At 46.4% G+C, this 18,033-nt stretch overlaps 3 protein-coding genes across 4 annotated transcripts in view; 1 reads left to right on the top strand and 2 right to left on the bottom strand.

The window, feature by feature from the left end:
* LOC126533489 (dyslexia-associated protein KIAA0319-like protein) overlaps window positions 1-6,005 on the bottom strand; it is a 42,380-nt gene extending 36,375 nt beyond the window's left edge. The window contains exons 1-6 of one of the 2 annotated variants that reach the window (XM_050180658.2): window positions 5,907-6,005; window positions 5,084-5,279; window positions 3,100-3,456; window positions 1,405-1,471; window positions 1,054-1,135; window positions 107-307 (exon numbers count right to left, since the gene is read on the bottom strand). In XM_050180658.2, the coding sequence (XP_050036615.1) occupies window positions 107-307; window positions 1,054-1,135; window positions 1,405-1,471; window positions 3,100-3,456; window positions 5,084-5,171 (795 nt within the window). In that variant the 5' untranslated portion in view covers window positions 5,172-5,279; window positions 5,907-6,005. The remainder of the gene's footprint in view (window positions 1-106; window positions 308-1,053; window positions 1,136-1,404; window positions 1,472-3,099; window positions 3,457-5,083; window positions 5,280-5,906) is intronic. The other variant, XM_050180660.2, reaches the window with a different exon arrangement.
* Window positions 6,006-6,161: 156 nt separating this feature from the next.
* LOC126533490 (tRNA N(3)-cytidine methyltransferase METTL6) lies at window positions 6,162-9,645 on the top strand. The gene has a single exon (XM_050180661.3). It carries the CDS (start codon window positions 6,359-6,361, stop codon window positions 7,232-7,234), a length of 876 nt encoding a protein of 291 aa, XP_050036618.1. The 5' UTR covers window positions 6,162-6,358; the 3' UTR covers window positions 7,235-9,645.
* A 1-nt stretch (window position 9,646) lies between these two features.
* On the bottom strand, window positions 9,647-16,459 carry Lipt1 (Lipoyltransferase 1). The gene is made up of 3 exons (XM_050180664.3): window positions 12,727-16,459; window positions 12,093-12,200; window positions 9,647-10,936 (listed from the first exon to the last, which is right to left on the bottom strand). Exons 1-3 carry the CDS (start codon window positions 13,210-13,212, stop codon window positions 10,355-10,357), a joined length of 1,176 nt encoding a protein of 391 aa, XP_050036621.1. The 5' UTR covers window positions 13,213-16,459; the 3' UTR covers window positions 9,647-10,354.
* Between the last annotated feature and the right edge of the window lie 1,574 nt (window positions 16,460-18,033).

Genomic DNA, 18,033 nt, shown 5'->3' with positions numbered 1-18,033 from the left:
ACTGGAAAATGAACCGATCCATCTCACTAAATTTCAGTGCAATACACTGGAAGCTCTTCTTCAGAAGACTGTCTTTTCTTCAGTTCCCCAGCAGACACCCACGTACCTGGTTGCTAAGGGAGGTGTTCCGGGGTTCCGTGCAGGACCCCGAAACCGGATCCCGGCTGAAGCCCTGCCGACAGCGGCATGTGCCCGTGCGCCGCCGCTGACCAGACGTGACACACTCCTCGTTCTTAAGACACTGCTGCAGTATTCCGTAGACACACGTGCGTCCAGTGTCCCCCACCACCACTTGATTGGCGGAGACCTTCCAGTCGCCATGCAAAGCATGCATACAGAAATTAGACCAGCCAGACCCGTGTAAGTGACGCATGAAACTCTTCCTGGTTCTTCCTTAATATGTTAACGAAACATCCTGACATACACTCACTCTATATAAAATAAGGCTGCAACGCTCGTCAAAAATATCAAGTTAGCTGTCCATAGCAGCTGGATCGATTAACTCACAGCATGAAAGCTGCAGGCAAAGCCACACCTTGAAACAGTAGAGAGAACCAATGCGCTACCCATGGAATAACATAGCTGTCCCGTTAGTGGCATGTCGACTTCAAACCATAGAGGCTGACTTTATGCATTGTTGAGGAGGCCACTCATGTTATCTCCAATGCCAATTATACCTCATTTGTTGACATTTATTAGCATTCTAGAACCCATACAACTTCAAGGATGAACTTTCAATTCCAAGCATGTAGCTGTAGAAGCTGCATCTTGTGTTTCACAAAGCAGTTATAACTGTTCAAAGTAAAAAAAGGTCTAAACGAATGGATAGCCATATATTACTTGACAGCAACATGCAAGGACTATTGTGACCAGCATTCAGTTTCTCTCCAAAATTTGTCCATCTACCTTTTTTTTTAATCTGTGCCCCTGTCCTATGTAGTGCCGACTACTTTTTGCATGAAATACTAATGTCCAGCGTAGTAGGTCATGCAGCTGGCTCAACCCACTGCAGCAAAAAAAAGTTCGCAAAGAACAACATGGAAGCAACTTTACCAATATACTTGAGCTATTCAGCGCTCCTTCGGATGAGTCCCCGTTTCCTTTGCTGTTTTTCCAACCATGCGATTTAGATAATCTGAAAAAAAAGAGGGATGTTGAAAACCAAAAGCATATCAGTCGAGCATGTCGCTACAGAAGATAAGTGCGACATTTACAATCACATTCAATATCAGCTGCAACACAAGTCAAAGCGGTCCCAAGGTGGCACGGTGGTCCCGACATGCTATACATATGTCATATATATGTCATATATATATATATATATATATGTGACTGTACATATGCCAGTGCGCAGATAAAACAGCAAGACAAGACAACCAGGAGTCAAATGAATATATAGCTTACGTGTCTTCATCGGAGTTTGGCGTTGAATGAGTGGTCCATTCATGTGAAGAATCTGATGAGCCTTTTTCTTCAAGAGAGAGAGAGATAAAAAGAAAACAATGTTATAAGTATAGACACGTGCAGTGGCACAGAACCATGTATAAATCAAGTTTAAACTAATCTTGTAAATGTGCTACCTACTAAACACTTTTAGGTGTATAATCAATATCTCGAAGCTAAGACAAGCAGAGAGTAAGACAAAAACCACTGAAAGAAGAGAAAAGCAAGTCTGTGCCGTTCTGCGTTCTCACATAAGAAATCAATCAAGGGAGGGCAGTAAGGCGACAACATCTGCAAGTGCCCGAAAAACCTACAGCTACTGAAAAACAAGACATTTGCATGAAAATAAGTAAAGCAAGGGAGGTGCAAACACAGATATTGCATGCTGACTGTTAAAAAAAAAAAAAAAAAACAGATGGCAAGGATGAAGCCAACCTCTCTCAGGCAGAAACAAAAGATTTGGCAGCAAAAAAGGAAAAAAGAAAAGAAAGCATGAGAAAGTAGCAAACAAGTATTCAAAAGGAAATACAGAATTTTTCGGCCACCTGCTTCCGAGCTCAAAAGAAAAAAAAAAGAAAAAGACAGGGAACAGAATAACAATTCACGTGAAGCAGTACACAACAAAAAAAGTGTGAGTGCCTGATCACACAAGTTACCAGACAACAAAGGAACCAAACAAGGAGGCCTACAATGAGAAAGCCAACAACATAATGCACCACTCCATAAGGAAAGTATGCAAGAAGTTGAACGAATTGGACTGTGTGTAACCAAGGAAGAAGACACAAACTGAAGAAATTCAAGTGGAAAGCAAGAAAGCTGCCAGGCGTAAATGCCTGCTGACAGGCGGTGAGGGCCAAGTCAACAAACATCAGCACTTCTGCACACAAGTATCTCACGCTCTGATGCGTACTATAGACAACCGAAAACATTGAATTGCTCAACAACTGTCCTCAACAGATCCAGACACCAACCATGAATATGTTTAAAATAAAGAAATATATACAGAGAATGTTAAACCAAAATAAAAACTCAGCATGGAGATAAACAGAACAGAATGCACCGGCATGCCTAAGATATAAACCAAGTCCTCATCTGCAAACAGTGAGCACATATGTAATGCAACAGGAAACTCGAGAATTACACCAAACAAACCAAGCAAATGAAGGTAAAGGTGGATGCAAGGCGATCAACCTGCCCCACAAACGAACCAAGGCTAGATGAGACCATTGCTAAAAGTTTCAAAGCCACTGTCCTGCCACCATACAATGCCAACATAGTATTTAAGACATTAATATGATTTTAAGGAACCAGACAAACAGAACACAGTAGCAGAGAAAACACATTACACAGACAGTGAAAAGTGCTATTAGCAGTGCTGAGAACGGTCTTCAGCAATGTTATAACAGAAATATTGTATTATCAAGGAACTCGGAAGTTAAATTCTAGTGTATGGCAGCAAACAAATGATCCTTCCACCCAACGTAAATGTGCTACCCTATATGAACACTTTTTACTATTTTTCCCTGTGTTCATGCAGCCAAAGTTCATTTTTGATCAAGGTGGCGTTCGGACCACTGAATGACAGCTGCAGTATTGCATGCAGTGGCTTCGTAACTTTTGGCAAACTCTGTCCGTGCGACTGCTGCAATGACTTACGCGGAGGACGCACTATCACCATAAAGCTAGAGTCAAACTTGGTGCTTGGCCGATGCTGAGGTTGGCACAGAGCTGCTGAGTGGCACCGTACAAGGAAGCATGAACTGCCGTGCAGAAAAACGAGGTTACACAAAGCGCCCTGCTCGCAGCAGGCCTTGGTGCAGTCCGTAAGGCTCGAGGCGTGCGCGACCTTGGTGAACCGGCCCGCACTGGCATTGCCTCGCGGAGTCACATGCCGCAGCAGCGTGAGCTTTGGGAACAGCGAGTCGGGACAGAACCCGCCACCGGCATCGCCACCGCCGAATTCATCCTCATCTTCTTCCTCTTCCGCTGCCAAGTCCTCACCCTCGAGATCATCTAGGGGTCGGGTAAGTTGATACACAACAGGGGTGGGTGGGAGGAAAGTAAAAGTGCAGTCACGAACCAGAATGCGCTCCTGTGGAGAGCTATACGTTTTGCACCAGGCAAAGCATAGACAGAGATATTCCGGACCGCTGGGCAGTAACTTAATTGCAATGTACAAGAATATTCTCAAAGAAATGAAAGGTATCACCAGCAACAGCATGTTTTCTTTTCAATTGAAAGTTCTCTGAGCATGCGTTGCGTGCCCGCAGTTTTCTTGCATTTAACGCTGTACCCAATTGCAAAGCCGGGAGGGGGGGGCACAACGGGTACATGCCCCCCCCCCCCCTTTTTCCTCCCTGTCTTGGGTCAATATACAGCAAAATATTTCCGAGTATAGCACTGGCTGTATTCTCTGGTTCACATACAGTAAAACCTCCAGCTTACAAAGAGAGGGAACATGTTAACATTTCCTACACTGTCACTGTCTGCCAAGTACAAATGCCATAATTTAAATATTTGTTTACACAATGTTTTCATATCATGTTCACGACACTTTGATTGGGAATTGAAAATGACAGGTAAATAAAATGAAATACTTGCTTTACAAGCTTTGAAATACCCAGGTGAGAGGTATCGGCAAACACCCAGGTATGAACACACATAAAAAGGGTTTACCGAGCATAGTTAACCTATTTGCATTTTGGTAAGCCACAGACAGAGTCCAAAGAACTTATTCACTGGGATCACAAGCAGGAATTGTACATTTTATAATGCCCCATTCTATTTTCCATTCCTTTTATTATGCATCGCACCTGCTGATTCCAGGGATAACAGTGGCATGTAATTGTCTGAGCTAATGACAAAAGGCGAAAAGAATGGAAAATGAAATGAATCATTAGAAAGTATGGCCCGTAATGTATGAATGAAAATCATGATAAGTAGAGTGTTGTTCATTAACATATTTCAAGACATCTAGCAACTGCTATGTGATTCAATAAAGAATGTGAATGAGTACATTCAGCATGCTGGCAATAAAAAAACCACAGACCAACTAACACGAAATACCTTACTATGGACCTACAGAGTTTTGTTAGCTAGACATGATACAGTAAATGATTCATGCACTTATGAGCAGATTGCCAGTTACATGACATTTGCACATGTATACTGAAACAAACAAAAGCAAGCCAATCAACCACAATTGCAGCCATGACAATTAAAATAAATAGCCTATTCAATTTTTACTCCTGCATTAAAATAGCCTATACGAAGAACTATCTGGGAATACGTAGTTATTAAAACCAAACCCTCATTCAGATCGGTACTGACAGACAATTCCAAACACAACCATATCTTTTTGCTATATCCATTATGTTAAATTTAAGTTGTGACGTATATTGCTGTACTAAATGTGCAACACTGTACTGATTACAAACTTTAGTAAAAGCCAGGATACGGTTGGGTTGTCCAGCAATCAACATGCCTAGCAAACATGCATGCACAATTAAACATACTGAGAGCTTCCAGAATGACCGACATGATGTGCCAAATAACGCGAACGAAAAAAAGAGAACAAATAAAGGAACTTCAAAGGACAAAACACAGAGAATTAAGAAACATGTGTGACCACCAAACTCACTGTCCAAAGTACTGCTGACGACAAGCAGTGACGAAAGCCAGATGATCTGTAGAACTGTACCCCGGTACCTCATGTTCCAAAAAAGCATTGTTCTTGCTAGCCAATGTTCACATCGACATTAAAGTAGCGAAAGGACTGGTTATACTCATGAAATGAGCTCCACTTCCTTTGCTTTACTTTTGAACAGACGACAGTCCTGCAAATCAAAGGAGGATGCACGCGTTAAATCACCGAAACGTACGTAATGTAGAACACATAAGCAGCTTAAGCAGACTCAGCAACTCAATTAACTGAATCTTAAAACACTGCACGCAATCAAGAAATAAAGTTTAAAAAAATGTTCCCAGTTTCTGCGTGCTGGTATAAGCAAGCCAACAGCAGCACCTTCTTCAAATATTAGCAGAAAAATACTGAGGCAGTGCCAGAAATATAAAAATACCCAAATCTATCGCCATATGGGAATTGGGCGCGCATGCGAAAGTGTATCAAGGACGCGAAAGACACACCGCTAATACCGGATTCCTTCTACTATACGCATAGTTTAATTGCGGCAGCGGGCGCTCACTAAATAGAGTGGAGCAAACGTTTTCTTCGTAAAACGCACTCAAATCGGAATTTCTGTACACTGGACACGAAAGCGACCGCAAGAGAAAACGATGCGGTGGAGTTCGCAACTCTAGGCTGCCGCGATAAGTGTCAGTCAACATGGCAAAACACTCGACAAACGGCAACCACAATAATTGTTCCCATGCTGCGTTGCGATGCTGCATTTGCTTTTGCGCGTTTACCACGTAGCATTTGTGAGTGAAAGCGGTTAGCTCACCGGTTACGGCTTCAGAAGCTGAAGAAACTTCTCGTTCCTATACATTAGCTTGACAGAAAGCGCAGCAGATGATCACCGCACGGCTGGGCGAAATCGCTATGAATGCTTTCCCGCAAAGCTTTTCATTGCTTCTTGTTGTGCAAACCACGCAAAGCTGAATATAAAGCACTTTCACGTTATAGGCAAATAAAATCACCCGTTTGTTGGATAATTCGACAGAATATATTGTCGTTGCAAAATGACAGAACATTTATCAGTCTTACCTTTGGCATCTCCAGCAGCATCGATGGTAGCAATATGGCAGCCTCCACGGGAGATACGTCAATTGAATGGTCAACCGCATGCAATATCACGTAGTACTGGTAGTACACCGTGTGACTGTGTTCTTTGGTTACGTGCGAACATTTCTCTTAACTCCAGAACAAGTGTGAAGCATCCTTCCATTGCAAAGCATGACCGAGACATCAAACAGCGAGTTGAAAGGCCACTACGCGCGGACGCTCACACAAGAGGAAGCCGCCAAGCTCGCGAAGGATACGGTTTTGGTTTCAGAGTTCAAGAGACTCAAGCTCGAAGCCGAAGCTCAGAAAAACTGGGACCTCTTCTACAAGCGAAACGAAACTCGCTTCTTCAAGGACAGACACTGGACTAAGCGAGAGTTCGAGGAACTCGCCGCCAGCGGTTCAGACGTGCCGAGCGTTTCGGATAGCGAGAGGCCGGTGCTACTGGAAATCGGCTGCGGTGTCGGCAATTTCGTATTCCCGCTCATCGAGGAAAGGACGAGCTATTACATATACGCTTGCGATTTTTCTCCGCGCGCTGTCCAGTTCGTGAAAGCGCACTCGTTGTACGACCAGCGCGCTATCAAGGCTTTCCAGTGCGACATAACCAAGGAGCGCCTCGTCGATAACGTTCCCCGCGAAGGCGTCGACGTCGTCACCATGATATTCGTCCTATCCGCCATTCAACCCGATAAAATGAGCGAAGCGCTGAGGAACGTGCACGAAGCGCTGAAGCCCGGGGGCCTTGTTCTGTTCAGGGACTACGGCTTGTTCGACCAAGCGATGCTGAGATTTGCCCCCGGCCACAAGATAGACACCAATTTCTACGTGCGCCAAGATGGTACAAGGGCCTTCTACTTTTCAGAGCAGTTTCTAGAAAGGCTGTTCTTGGACGCCGGCTACGAAGTAGTGAGCAACGAATACGTGTGTCGTGAGACGGTAAACAAGAAGGAAGGCATATGTGTGCCTCGCATATTTGTGCAGGCAAAGTTCAGGAAGCCACGAAACAACTCCCAAGAAGAAAGTTATATTGCCGCAAGCAGCTGACGTGTCAATGTTTTTGTAGAGAGATATAATGCATTGGAGTTCAAGTAATGACATTTATTGAATTTTCATGACAAAGTGCATGTGTTGAGTGCATTTGTTGATCAACACAAAGTGTGTTAAGATTGTGAGTAACGTGACGTCGCGAAGATGTGGTGTAACTGCTGTCAGTGTAGGTGTAGGCCAGGTGTTCCTTAACTTTCTGGCCTTGGGGTGTTAAAAATTAAATTATGGAGTTTTACGTGCCAAAACCATTTTCTGATTACGAGGCACGCCGTAGTGGAGGTCTCCGGAAATTTCGACCACCTGTGGTTCTTTAACGTGCACCTAAATCTAAGTACACGGGTGTTTTCGCATTTCGCCCTCATCGAAATGCGGCCGCCGTGGCCGGGATTCGACCCGCGACTTTGTGCTCAGCAGCTTAACACCATAGCCACTAAGGAACCACGGCGGGTGCCTTGGGGCGTTATAAACGGGCTATGATGATGATGAACCCCTTGTAACAAGTGGGTTATTTTAAAGCACCCTAGCCGTAGAAAATATATATCTGGCAAAAAGGGGGAGGAGGAGAAAAAGGAAAGAGAGGGGTTAGAGAGGGCTGACCCCAGCTTTTTTGTACACACAGGCCGACCTGATGCACAGACATTGATATTGAAACGCTGGATTTCACTTGTTCCCCTCAGAGTTGGTCACTCCGTGTTGTTGCCAAGTCATGTGCCACCACTGTGCCAGTCTTGTCCCTCATTGCTCACGCTGCATTAGACACCACTGCACCCCGTTCCCACACTCTGTGTGTCGTGGGCACAAACCAGCATACCGGAGGACTAGGTGTTCCAGGTTTTCTTCCTCTAGGCCACAAGTCTGACATATGGGGTCAACGGACAGGTCAAAATGGCGCCAGTACACAAGCATGCACAGTGCCTCAAAGAGGAGCATACTGCCACCGTTATCGCACAGCTCCTCCATTTTAATGTTGGTTTTGCGAGTGCTGTACATCCGCAAGGTAGATTTTGCCACCATTGCATTTCGCAACCTCATGGTCCCCTCTTCAGACACCTGTGTCTTTATGGCCACTGTCCACTTGGGCTCCCAAACCTCGCATACTGGTTTTGCAAGAACTTCATATTTGTCGCGCAGAAATTGAACCCGCTTGCACCACTGGGTTTGTTGGCCTGTTATGTAGGTGTATCTAAACACATGCCTGGGCCATCGTGTGTTGCCCATGAGATGCAGACGTCCTTGTATAGGAAAGCTTGCTCCTTGCTTCACATGCCTCGTACGTGGACCAACCCAGATTACCCTGAATGGCCTCAATTGCAATGCGCCCATGACAGCCAAGGGCCAGATGGCCCACCTCTCGCTGCCCTCGCTCCAACCACTCCCTAGACAGCTGAATTTGCAAAAGTGAGGCCAGGGACATGCACAGATTGCCACGCATCTCAAACAATCAGGAAGCGGTAGCACCCCCACAGGCTTTTCCAACATCGAATGTTTGCTGCTCTCTGTGATGTTTTGCGTAGGTTCTCCTTGTGACTCGCCAGCACATCATTTATCACGCTGAACACCACAACGCGGGTACCGGTATTCCGTGGCCCACTGTATTGGTTCACCTCCAGGCAGGTGTACGTTGGCATTGGCCTGTGGGCCTGAGGAGCACCAACATGGCAGGTTTTCTTGCGTTACAGCTAAGGTTGAGGTGGTGTAGGCAGGTCGCAGAGAGCGTAACCAACTGTTGAATGCCATTTGGGCTCTCTGCTAAGAGGACTGTGTCGTCAGCGTAAACTAAACCAGGCAGCTCCCAAGTCATGGGGCTTGCGTCGTACGTGTGCCTAAAGGAAAAGTCGCCTCCAGCTGCTAAAAGTGCTCGCTCCAGTCCAGAAACATACAAAATATGTAGCATCGGTGACATTGGACAGCCCTGCTTGAGTCCCCGCATCACGACTACTAGTTGGGAATGGACTCCACTAAAGCGTGCAATGACTTGTGTTGTTTTTGTACAGCCAGCATCTATACTTCAGGCATGCGTGTGTCTGTAATACTATGGAAAATAGGTGATCATAGGGGACACTGTCATATACCTTTGATACATCCAGAAAGCACCCATAGAGGCTTCTCAACTCCTTGCGGGCTACTTCCACTGTTTGAGTCAGCATAAAAAGATTGTCCTCTAGGCGCCTGCCAGCTAGAAACCCATTTTGTAGTTCTGTGACAGCGTCGTTCTCTGCCCATGCACTCATCCATGTCTTCAGGATTTGTGCAAAGATACAGTATAGGATGCTTGTTACTGCCAACAGTCTGTAATCGCTATACAGCAAGAGTTAGTGCCCTCTATCCAATGAAGTCATGTATGCGACAAGGCTGGCTACACCTTGGGGGCTTTTGGACATCATAGAATTCAAACATGTCTGCCTGTAGTGCGTTGTGCATGTGTTCTTTATCAGCGGTAATCAAAGCCATCCAACACTTCCCGGAGCACATATCGCCAACTCGCGCATAATATGGTGTGCCCCACTTGTCTCCCCAGAGTGCCTCTGAATCCCCCAACTCCACACACACACACACATGCTTTTTCCCACAGATGTGCCTATCCAATGCCTCACGATAACTGTTGAAATGAATGAATTGAACAGTTTAAAATGAGAACAAGAGAAGCACACAAATGATCTAGTAATTGATAATCCACCCCAGGGGGGATGTGGTCAGATTCGTTTTGGCAGTTCATGAAACCCAGCTTGGGCACTCCAAGTTTAAGCAAAAGGGGTGGTCGTATCCACTGAACGAGCGACCCACATGAGCTTGCCAGCCAAAGTAGCAGAATTATTGGCAACTTCATTGGTCTGCACATCTATTATATAAAGCTATCTTAATATATTTTTTCCCTTGGACAATATATTAAGCACAATTTAAAGAATGGACTAGTACACTGGCAAATAAATTGCCTCTGGACATTTCTAGCTCGAGTGGTGCACCGAACTGCCATCTCCATTGCACAAGTGACCCTAATGAGCTCCCAGGAAAAATGAGCGCAATTATGGACACCCCCACTGGGTCTGTACGTCTGTGACGCGAAACTGTTGACATATATGACAATACAAAAAAATAAACTAGTATGCAGCCAAACAGTCACCTCTGGGCGTTTCCAGCTAGAGTGGTACAACACTTTCCTAGAAATTCTACTATGTAACTGTTGTCAGGATTGCTGTCCTTAATTTTCTTGAATGTTTCAGCAATGTCACTCTGTAAAAACCGCACACCACGAACCCTGTCAGATATCACAGACAGCAGTCGTTGGTTGTGAAGGCACGGTGTTATGTGTATGTCCTCCAATAGGCCGTGGTAACTCGTCAGCGCTACTTTCAGCACCGCATTAAGTCCCAAGGCATCCCCAAGATCAAGTGAACTGGCCTGTGAAGCAGGAAGCAGGAAACTTCCACTGATGGTGAACTTGGGTGTTGTTCCAAATATCCACTTCCAGCTCTGAAGCTTTTCACACATGGCATCGATACCTGGGAAGTGTTCTTCTAATGGATCAACAAAATGGAGAACATGATTCTCTGCTCTGTTTGTTGCTTCGTCTTGATGCTGGCGGTTGAACCTGGTAGCAAGCGAGGCCGACAGGGATTCCACAGTCAGACGAGGGCAAAGCTCTTTGATGTTCTTGACAGATGCTCGCACGCTTGGACTTGCCTTGCTCTCAATGTTACTCTAAACAGTAAAGGAAGAAAAAAGGTAAAGAAAAAACATTATGCTGTCTTTCATAGTGCACAGCAAATCTCAAGTATTACAATGATCCTAAATCGTAGATTGCCTAGCACACATTCTACAATTGCAGCTTTTGTGGCTGTACTACAATCGCTCCTCGCTTAGAATGATGTTGCCTAATATTCTTCAGTATATTTGAAATGCACTCTATTGCTATTTCATAGGTGTACAGTAACTTCGAGGCCATGTCAGAATGTTCTTGAGAGTTGCCTGCACCATATACAGTAGAACCTCGATATAAAGAACTTAGTTATAACGTATTACTGGTTATAACGAAATAAACCTAAAATGTTTCTTGCCGATATCGCATCTGACGAATACTTATAACGAATATCGGATATAAAGAATATATTTGCAGTGGACGCAGCATCGTCAAAACGAAGCTTGACTGTTTACAAGGCTGCAGATGTACATTACGTCATTAGCATCTGCACAAAAAAAGTGCTACACATCTGTAGCCTCTTAACTGAACATGACATTTAACAAAGCTAGCAAATATTACCTGAAGCTGAGACATAAGAGATGCAGACAGACTGGCAACTTCCTCCGGAAGGTGCACAACATTCATCTACATCAAAGGGGAGGGGATTTAAAAGGCACGGGAAAGGTAGACTGAGGAATCGCAAGTAGAGTCGAACCTAGTTTTAATGGAGTCTCATCCGACACTAAAATATCTTGTTTATATCCGATGTTCATTATATGCATAAATTCGTTACCTGCTGGAAGATATTGTTCAGAAACATTTTATATTTACTTTAATATACCCGTGTTCATTATGCCAAGGTTCACCTGTAATAGGAAGAGAAAAAGAAGACGCCAACAAGTTCACTAGGGGTGCTCAAAATGACACCAGGTAGGTCAGTAACTCGAACAGAGCAGAACTGTACGAATATGAAATTGAATAGCATGTGAATAACATGGCGACAGATGACAGGACAAGACTGCACAGCGCATATGTTCCGTCGTTCTTGTCTACACTATTTGCCATGTAGACTCGCAAACATGATTGGCAATGAAATACAAATCGACCTTATAATGACCCTAAAAATATGTGCTCCTTAACACTGTGCAAAGCTGAACAATTGGCAAGATTACTCACATAGCGTCCTCCTAGGACTTGATGCATCACAGTGGTGTTCACATTGACAAGTACTGTGCAGTGATGGTATGCCTTTTGGTGGCCTATCTTGGCTGCTGTGCCAGATATCTGTAGGACAAAAACATGGTTCCCTTGATAACTGATTTCCAACTGAACACAGACTCACATGTGACTTCTTTGCAAAAGCTCTATATGCTTAAGCACGGATGACCAGTTGCGCATTAACAATTACATATGGGAACCTCAGAAATGTGCAACAAATAAGTGTATTGTTTTCTTCCTAAGGGCTACTGAATGGAACAAGTTTATTCATTTTGCTAATGAGGTTTCTGGCCTGCACTTCGTTTATTATACTGAATCCCTAAAAATGAGAGTTCGCTTTTGCAAACAACGGTAGTGTATTTTTTTTTTAGTTTGGTGTCCTGATCCCGAGAACACACTTTAGTTTCGCCGGGACACTGTCCTGTTACCGTCCGGTACAACTGTTTAGACTAGCTTGAGGCCTCAGCAACTCCACTTTTCCGCTCCCATCGGCTCATCGTCGACTAACTGCAGTAGGAAAACCTTTTTTTTTTCTACAGCAACAGAGGTGAACCCGACTATCGCAGCTCTTCTTGCACTCGAGCCGTGTCACCTTGAAGGCGTTTTGGACGAGCACGTCGTCCCGGCAGTTGATCGTGCACTGTACACCCCAGACTGCCTTCAGCGTGTCGGCGATAAACTGCAGGTTTGCCTTGCGGTTGTAGCCGCGCTTGTGGCCCATGAAGCAGCAGTTGAGATTGCCGGCATCGTGGTAAACCGTGCCGCCGCCGCTGTTCCTCCTCGCCAAGGTGACACCGAGCCGAGCGGCCGTGCTGAGGCTGCACTCGACCCACGGGTTCTGGTGACGCCCGATCACCACCGCCGGCGCGTTCCACCACATGAGCAGCACGCCTGGCGAGCCGGGCGAAAACGCGGCATTTTCGTAGAGCCACTGCTCGAGCGCGAGATTGCGGTAGATGCACCGCGACGTGGACACGAGAGCCCTGGCTCGCTTGTCGTCGCTAAGAAACGCCGGCGACGTGGACAGGGAGGTGGAAGAGCGTCTCAGAATGCGAGCGACTGAGACGGGAGTCCTCATCTTCGATAAGCCGATCGCGAGTGAACCAACGAAAGTTGGCGATAGCAGCAGGCGTGCTCTCCCTCATGGGCGCTGCCATTTTGGTTCGACCTTGAGACGTATGCGCATATGGGTCGCATGGGTCACATGGGCTTTGTAGCGAAATATGAGCCCCGTATTACTCGCCTAAAAGCCAATCAAAAAGAACTTGCATGTTACAGTCGGTCTTGTTCAAATGCGTTTGACTGCTTTGGTATTATTAGAACACCATTAGTTTTGATATCTGCTGGCTAAATGCATGGCTAAAAGCAAAACTAAAACTTGGCGCGGCGTTTGAGTAGAATAGCTTTATCTACACGGACACAGTTTTGAGAGGAGACAGACAGACAGACAAAGAACTTTATTAATGGTCCTGAGGAACCGGCGTTAGGGTACCTCCCTTTTCAGGGAGTTCCCGTAGCCGTCGCGGGCCGCACCCACGTCGGGGTCGGAAGATCGTGGTCCTCCGCCCTGTCGCAGGCCCTCTGGACAGCCCGTGGTTGCTCTGAGAGGTCGCCACTCTTAAGGGCTGCCTCCCAGTCGGTTAGAGTGCTTAGCGATGAGCTGCGTAACGCAGGGCACTGCCAGAGCACATGGGATAAGGAGCAGTACGCCTCCCCACAGTCTGGACAGTGGGGTTCTACATTAGGCGCGAAGTGACTGAATCGGCCCCTGGAGGGAAATGACCCCGTTTGAAGCATGCGAAACGCCGACGATTGTGGTCTATTAAGTTTAGGGTGTGGTAGCGGAAAGGCCCGCCGATTAAGTTGATAATGTGCCAAGATTTCATGGAAGGTGAGAAGCGAATCCCTGTACAGTCCTAAGTCGCCGCCCGTACGTGAGTCCACCTGAACCGCCGCGGTGTGTAAGACCTCGCGCACAGTAATGGGCCAACTCATTGGCGTTAACAACCTCAGAGTGCACATTGATTCCCATATGGGCCGAGAACCATTTGATGCTATGAAAACCAGCAGCCCCCTCGCTGCCGAGGATGGCCGCCGCCTCCTTTGAGATCGAGCCGGAGGCGAAAGCTCGGGCTGCAGAGTCTGTAAAGATATTGGGACGTAGAGGGTCCTTCAGTGCTATAGCTATAGCAACCTGCTCGGCTACTGTTGCAGAAACCTTCCGCACGGATGCTGAGTTAACGAGAGTGCCATTGGAGTCAACCGAAACTACGGCATAGTGATCAGAGCGCTCGTACTGGGCGGCGTCAACGAAACATGCCAGATTCGGAGTGGCCGCAGCCGCTTTTAACAGGGAACGAGCCCTGGCTACCCGACGCCCTACATTGTATTGAGGGTGGACGTTACGAGGCATATGGGATCTACCTTGAACGTATCTCGGACCATGGGTGATAGGGTCACGTTGCGCTCCGTGATTTCCTGGTGACCGCATCCAACGGATTCGAGGATGCGTCTCCCCGCTCGCGATGATGAGAGTCGTATTATTTGGGCCACTCGTTGGGCCTCGATCACCTCTGATAGGGTGTTGTGCATTGCCTAGTTGCATGAGACGCGCGGTGCTAGTAGTGAGTGGTAAACCCAGCACGCGCTTGATGCTTTTGCGCATGAGGGCGTCGATTTTGGCCTCATCCTGTTTAGACCAGCGCAACGCGGAGGCTACATAGTTAACGTGGCTCATCAGAAACGCGTGGTAGGGTCGGGTTTTAAGAGGAGCTTTTTTTGCTAATTAGTCATAGCGTTTCAGAGCCTACCTGGGGCTGCAGCACTGAAATCTGCTACATATTGCTTTGTGGGCCGAAGAATATTTTGAAACTTGGGCACACCTACACTGCGAATTTGCTTGGTGAAGGACAGGAAGGATAGACGTCTGTCACGAGGTCGGATAACTCATGTTAAATTTTCAAAAAAAGAAAAACGAAGTTGCCATAACTGTCTTGGTAGAAACGCGACCGTTTTAAATCAAGCAAACACTGTATTTATCCTGGAAGCAAGCAAGAAAACTGCGCATCACGATGACCAAGTACACAGCATGAAGAGAGACAGAACTTCTAGTCAGTCTTTCACACTTTCGATTGCGATCGAGCCCGATCCGGGTTGAACTTATTGACCGCATTGCGTAAGAGAGCCAATTGCGATCGAACGTGACCGGGCCGAGTGTGGCGAGTTCACCGGGTCATGCAACAGAGGCACAGACAGTCGACGCCGGTGTGTCATTGATCAGGCAGCGGTGTCCAACAATCGTGTCACGATGAGCACGGTGGAGTCAGAGAAGAGCCAGATGCCCTTTCTGCGTTCGTCATCCAGAGCTTGGGCACGGCACTAGACGTACGCTGTGCCGCCTGGGTCGGACGTCCTTGCGATGTTCGCCAACCGCAAGCTACAGGAAAAAACTACGTGGTTTCGTTCCCAGGTAGTAGCATGACGATGCGAACTTCAATTAAGTCGGCGGGCCCGCTGCTCCCGCACCCTGGACCATCTTTTCCGTCCTGCCACGCTCGCGGTCTTCCTCCGAACTCATAGCACGCAGCCTAACTCTCTCGACCTCCTCTGTCGTATAGCGCGATGTTTCATTCTCAGCCTGTCCAAAGCCTGTCTGCCTCGATGGGTGACTCATACTCAATATATATGGGGGATTGGGCAGGAATCGGGCGAGTTAAGAAAATAGTTAGTCGAGTCTGAAAAGAAGCACTACTGAGAAATTTCGAATATATAAAAATGAAATTAATAAGCCAGATACAAATTACAGACAGCAGTGAAATCGTTTCCTCACAACAGCTGCACCAACATCCCTATGATAATGTACATACACCTGTGAGAAAAAGTATATGGACCATACAGTCGCCGAAAAAACAAGATTTCTTCATAACGAACATGCATAAATGGAAACTGACGAGTGCACTGGAAAATTCATAATGCCAAGTTTGGACTGCAGTCTTTCATTTCAAGTTTCATTCACAGACGGGAGAAAGCTTTATCATGCAGTTCCTGGTCCGTATACTTTTGCTCACAGGTGTACGTCCTTTAGCAGAGGCTCCCAGTGGAAGAATATCGGGAATATTAGATTAATTAATTAATTATGGGGTTTTACGTGCCAAAACCACTTTCTGATTATGAGGCACACCGTAGTGGAGGACTCCGGAAATTTCGACCACCTGGGGTTCTTTAACGTGCACCTAAATCTAAGCACACGGGTGTTTTCGCATTTCGCCCCCATCGAAATGCGGCCACCGTGGCCGGGATTCGATCCCGCGACCTCGTGCTCAGCAACCCAACACCATAGCCACTGAGCAACCACGGCGGGTATTATTAGATTCAATCAAGCACCATGAAATTGTCCTTCTAAATTATGTTATATTAATGATGAAAAACGACGACGTGACAAGAACTATCCTTGCCACAGTACGAGCACAAGGAGGAGGGCGCCAGACCAGATTTATGCAGATAATGGTTTAATGTAGGTATTCGACATCGAAATTTGTCCGAAGTTCGGCGTGGCACTTCATCTTCACATCATAAGAAGCCAACAAACAAAGACACCAAGGAAAACATGGGGGAATTACCTGTACTTTATAATTGAATTAAAGAAATGATAAATTAATGGCAGTGAAAGTGGATGAAAAGACGACTTGCCACAGGTGGGGAACGATCCCACATCTTTGCATTACGCGTGCGAGTGCATTGCACGCGTAATGCGAAGACGTGGGATCGTTCCCCACCTGCGGCAAGTTGTTTCTTAATCCACTTTCACTGCCACTAATTTAGCATTTTGTCAATTCAATTATTAAGTACAATTCCTCCTATGTTTTCCATGGTGTCTTCGTTGGCTTCTCATGATATGATTAATAAAAATCGCGCCCCTCGGTTAACCCCCTTTCTTCTTGTTCATCTTCACTTCCCTTCACTCACAGACAGCGATGCCAGACAGCAGTGTCGTAGCCACGGGGTGACACACCGGGCACGCGCACCCCCAGTTTCCTCAATACTACATATAGGTTGCCTTTCAAGCTCCCCTCCTGCCACTGCCAGAATGAATATCGCACAGACAGTACATCTGCACACATGGCAGGGTCTTTATTTGAACTATGAGGCACAATGCTGCCACAGCCATTTGACCACGACCCTACTTTCCCCTTTGGGAGACATTACTTCCCTTAACAACTGGACAAGGACATCGCCTAGACAGCACCTGCGATCGTCTCTTCTTTTTCGTCTTTGTCAAGCTCTTGTGCTGACAAGTCATGTAACATACTCCAGCTCACCCCAAATCATGTTCCTCTACTTTAATTGGGGATAGGAGAGCACTTCATCGCTTGGCACTCTGTGGTGGCAGGAAGAGGGTGACTGGAGTGCAGGAGGAAACATAAAGGGGGGCCAGCCACACCCACTCCTTGCCCCCCTTTGCAACTGCCCCTTCATACGCCTGTGATGCCGTCGCCATGGCCAGCCAGGTCTGACAAATTGCTTGCGATCGACTGTCTCTCCGCCATGTTCAGGAAATATGTATTGGTAGTCTAGGTGGTTGGCCATTATTACAAAGGCAGCGCACTTGTTGAGACATTGAACAAGTGCTCATACACGAGCACTGAATCATGCATCACACAAGCATCAGCAATTCTGTTGGTGCGATTTAGTGGTCGTCCATGTCTCGACAAGTGTGGAGACATGGACAGTGGAATGATCACTGCCTTGCGAGGTACCAAAATCTCAATGCCATTTTGGTCGCTCACATCAAGATGCCAATTTCTTGCCAGTCTCTTTTCTGCTCTTCTCGACACCTTTGTGTTGTGTCAGTTTGTACAAAAAACTGCTTTCTCGTTATTGGGAGTCTAACGGATCTTGT

The sequence above is a fragment of the Dermacentor andersoni genome, chromosome 7 (genome assembly GCF_023375885.2).
Source record: "Dermacentor andersoni chromosome 7, qqDerAnde1_hic_scaffold, whole genome shotgun sequence".
Taxonomy (NCBI): domain Eukaryota; kingdom Metazoa; phylum Arthropoda; class Arachnida; order Ixodida; family Ixodidae; genus Dermacentor; species Dermacentor andersoni.
The sequence above is the reverse complement of the archived record's forward strand: the minus strand, read 5'-3'. Positions and strand labels throughout refer to the sequence as shown.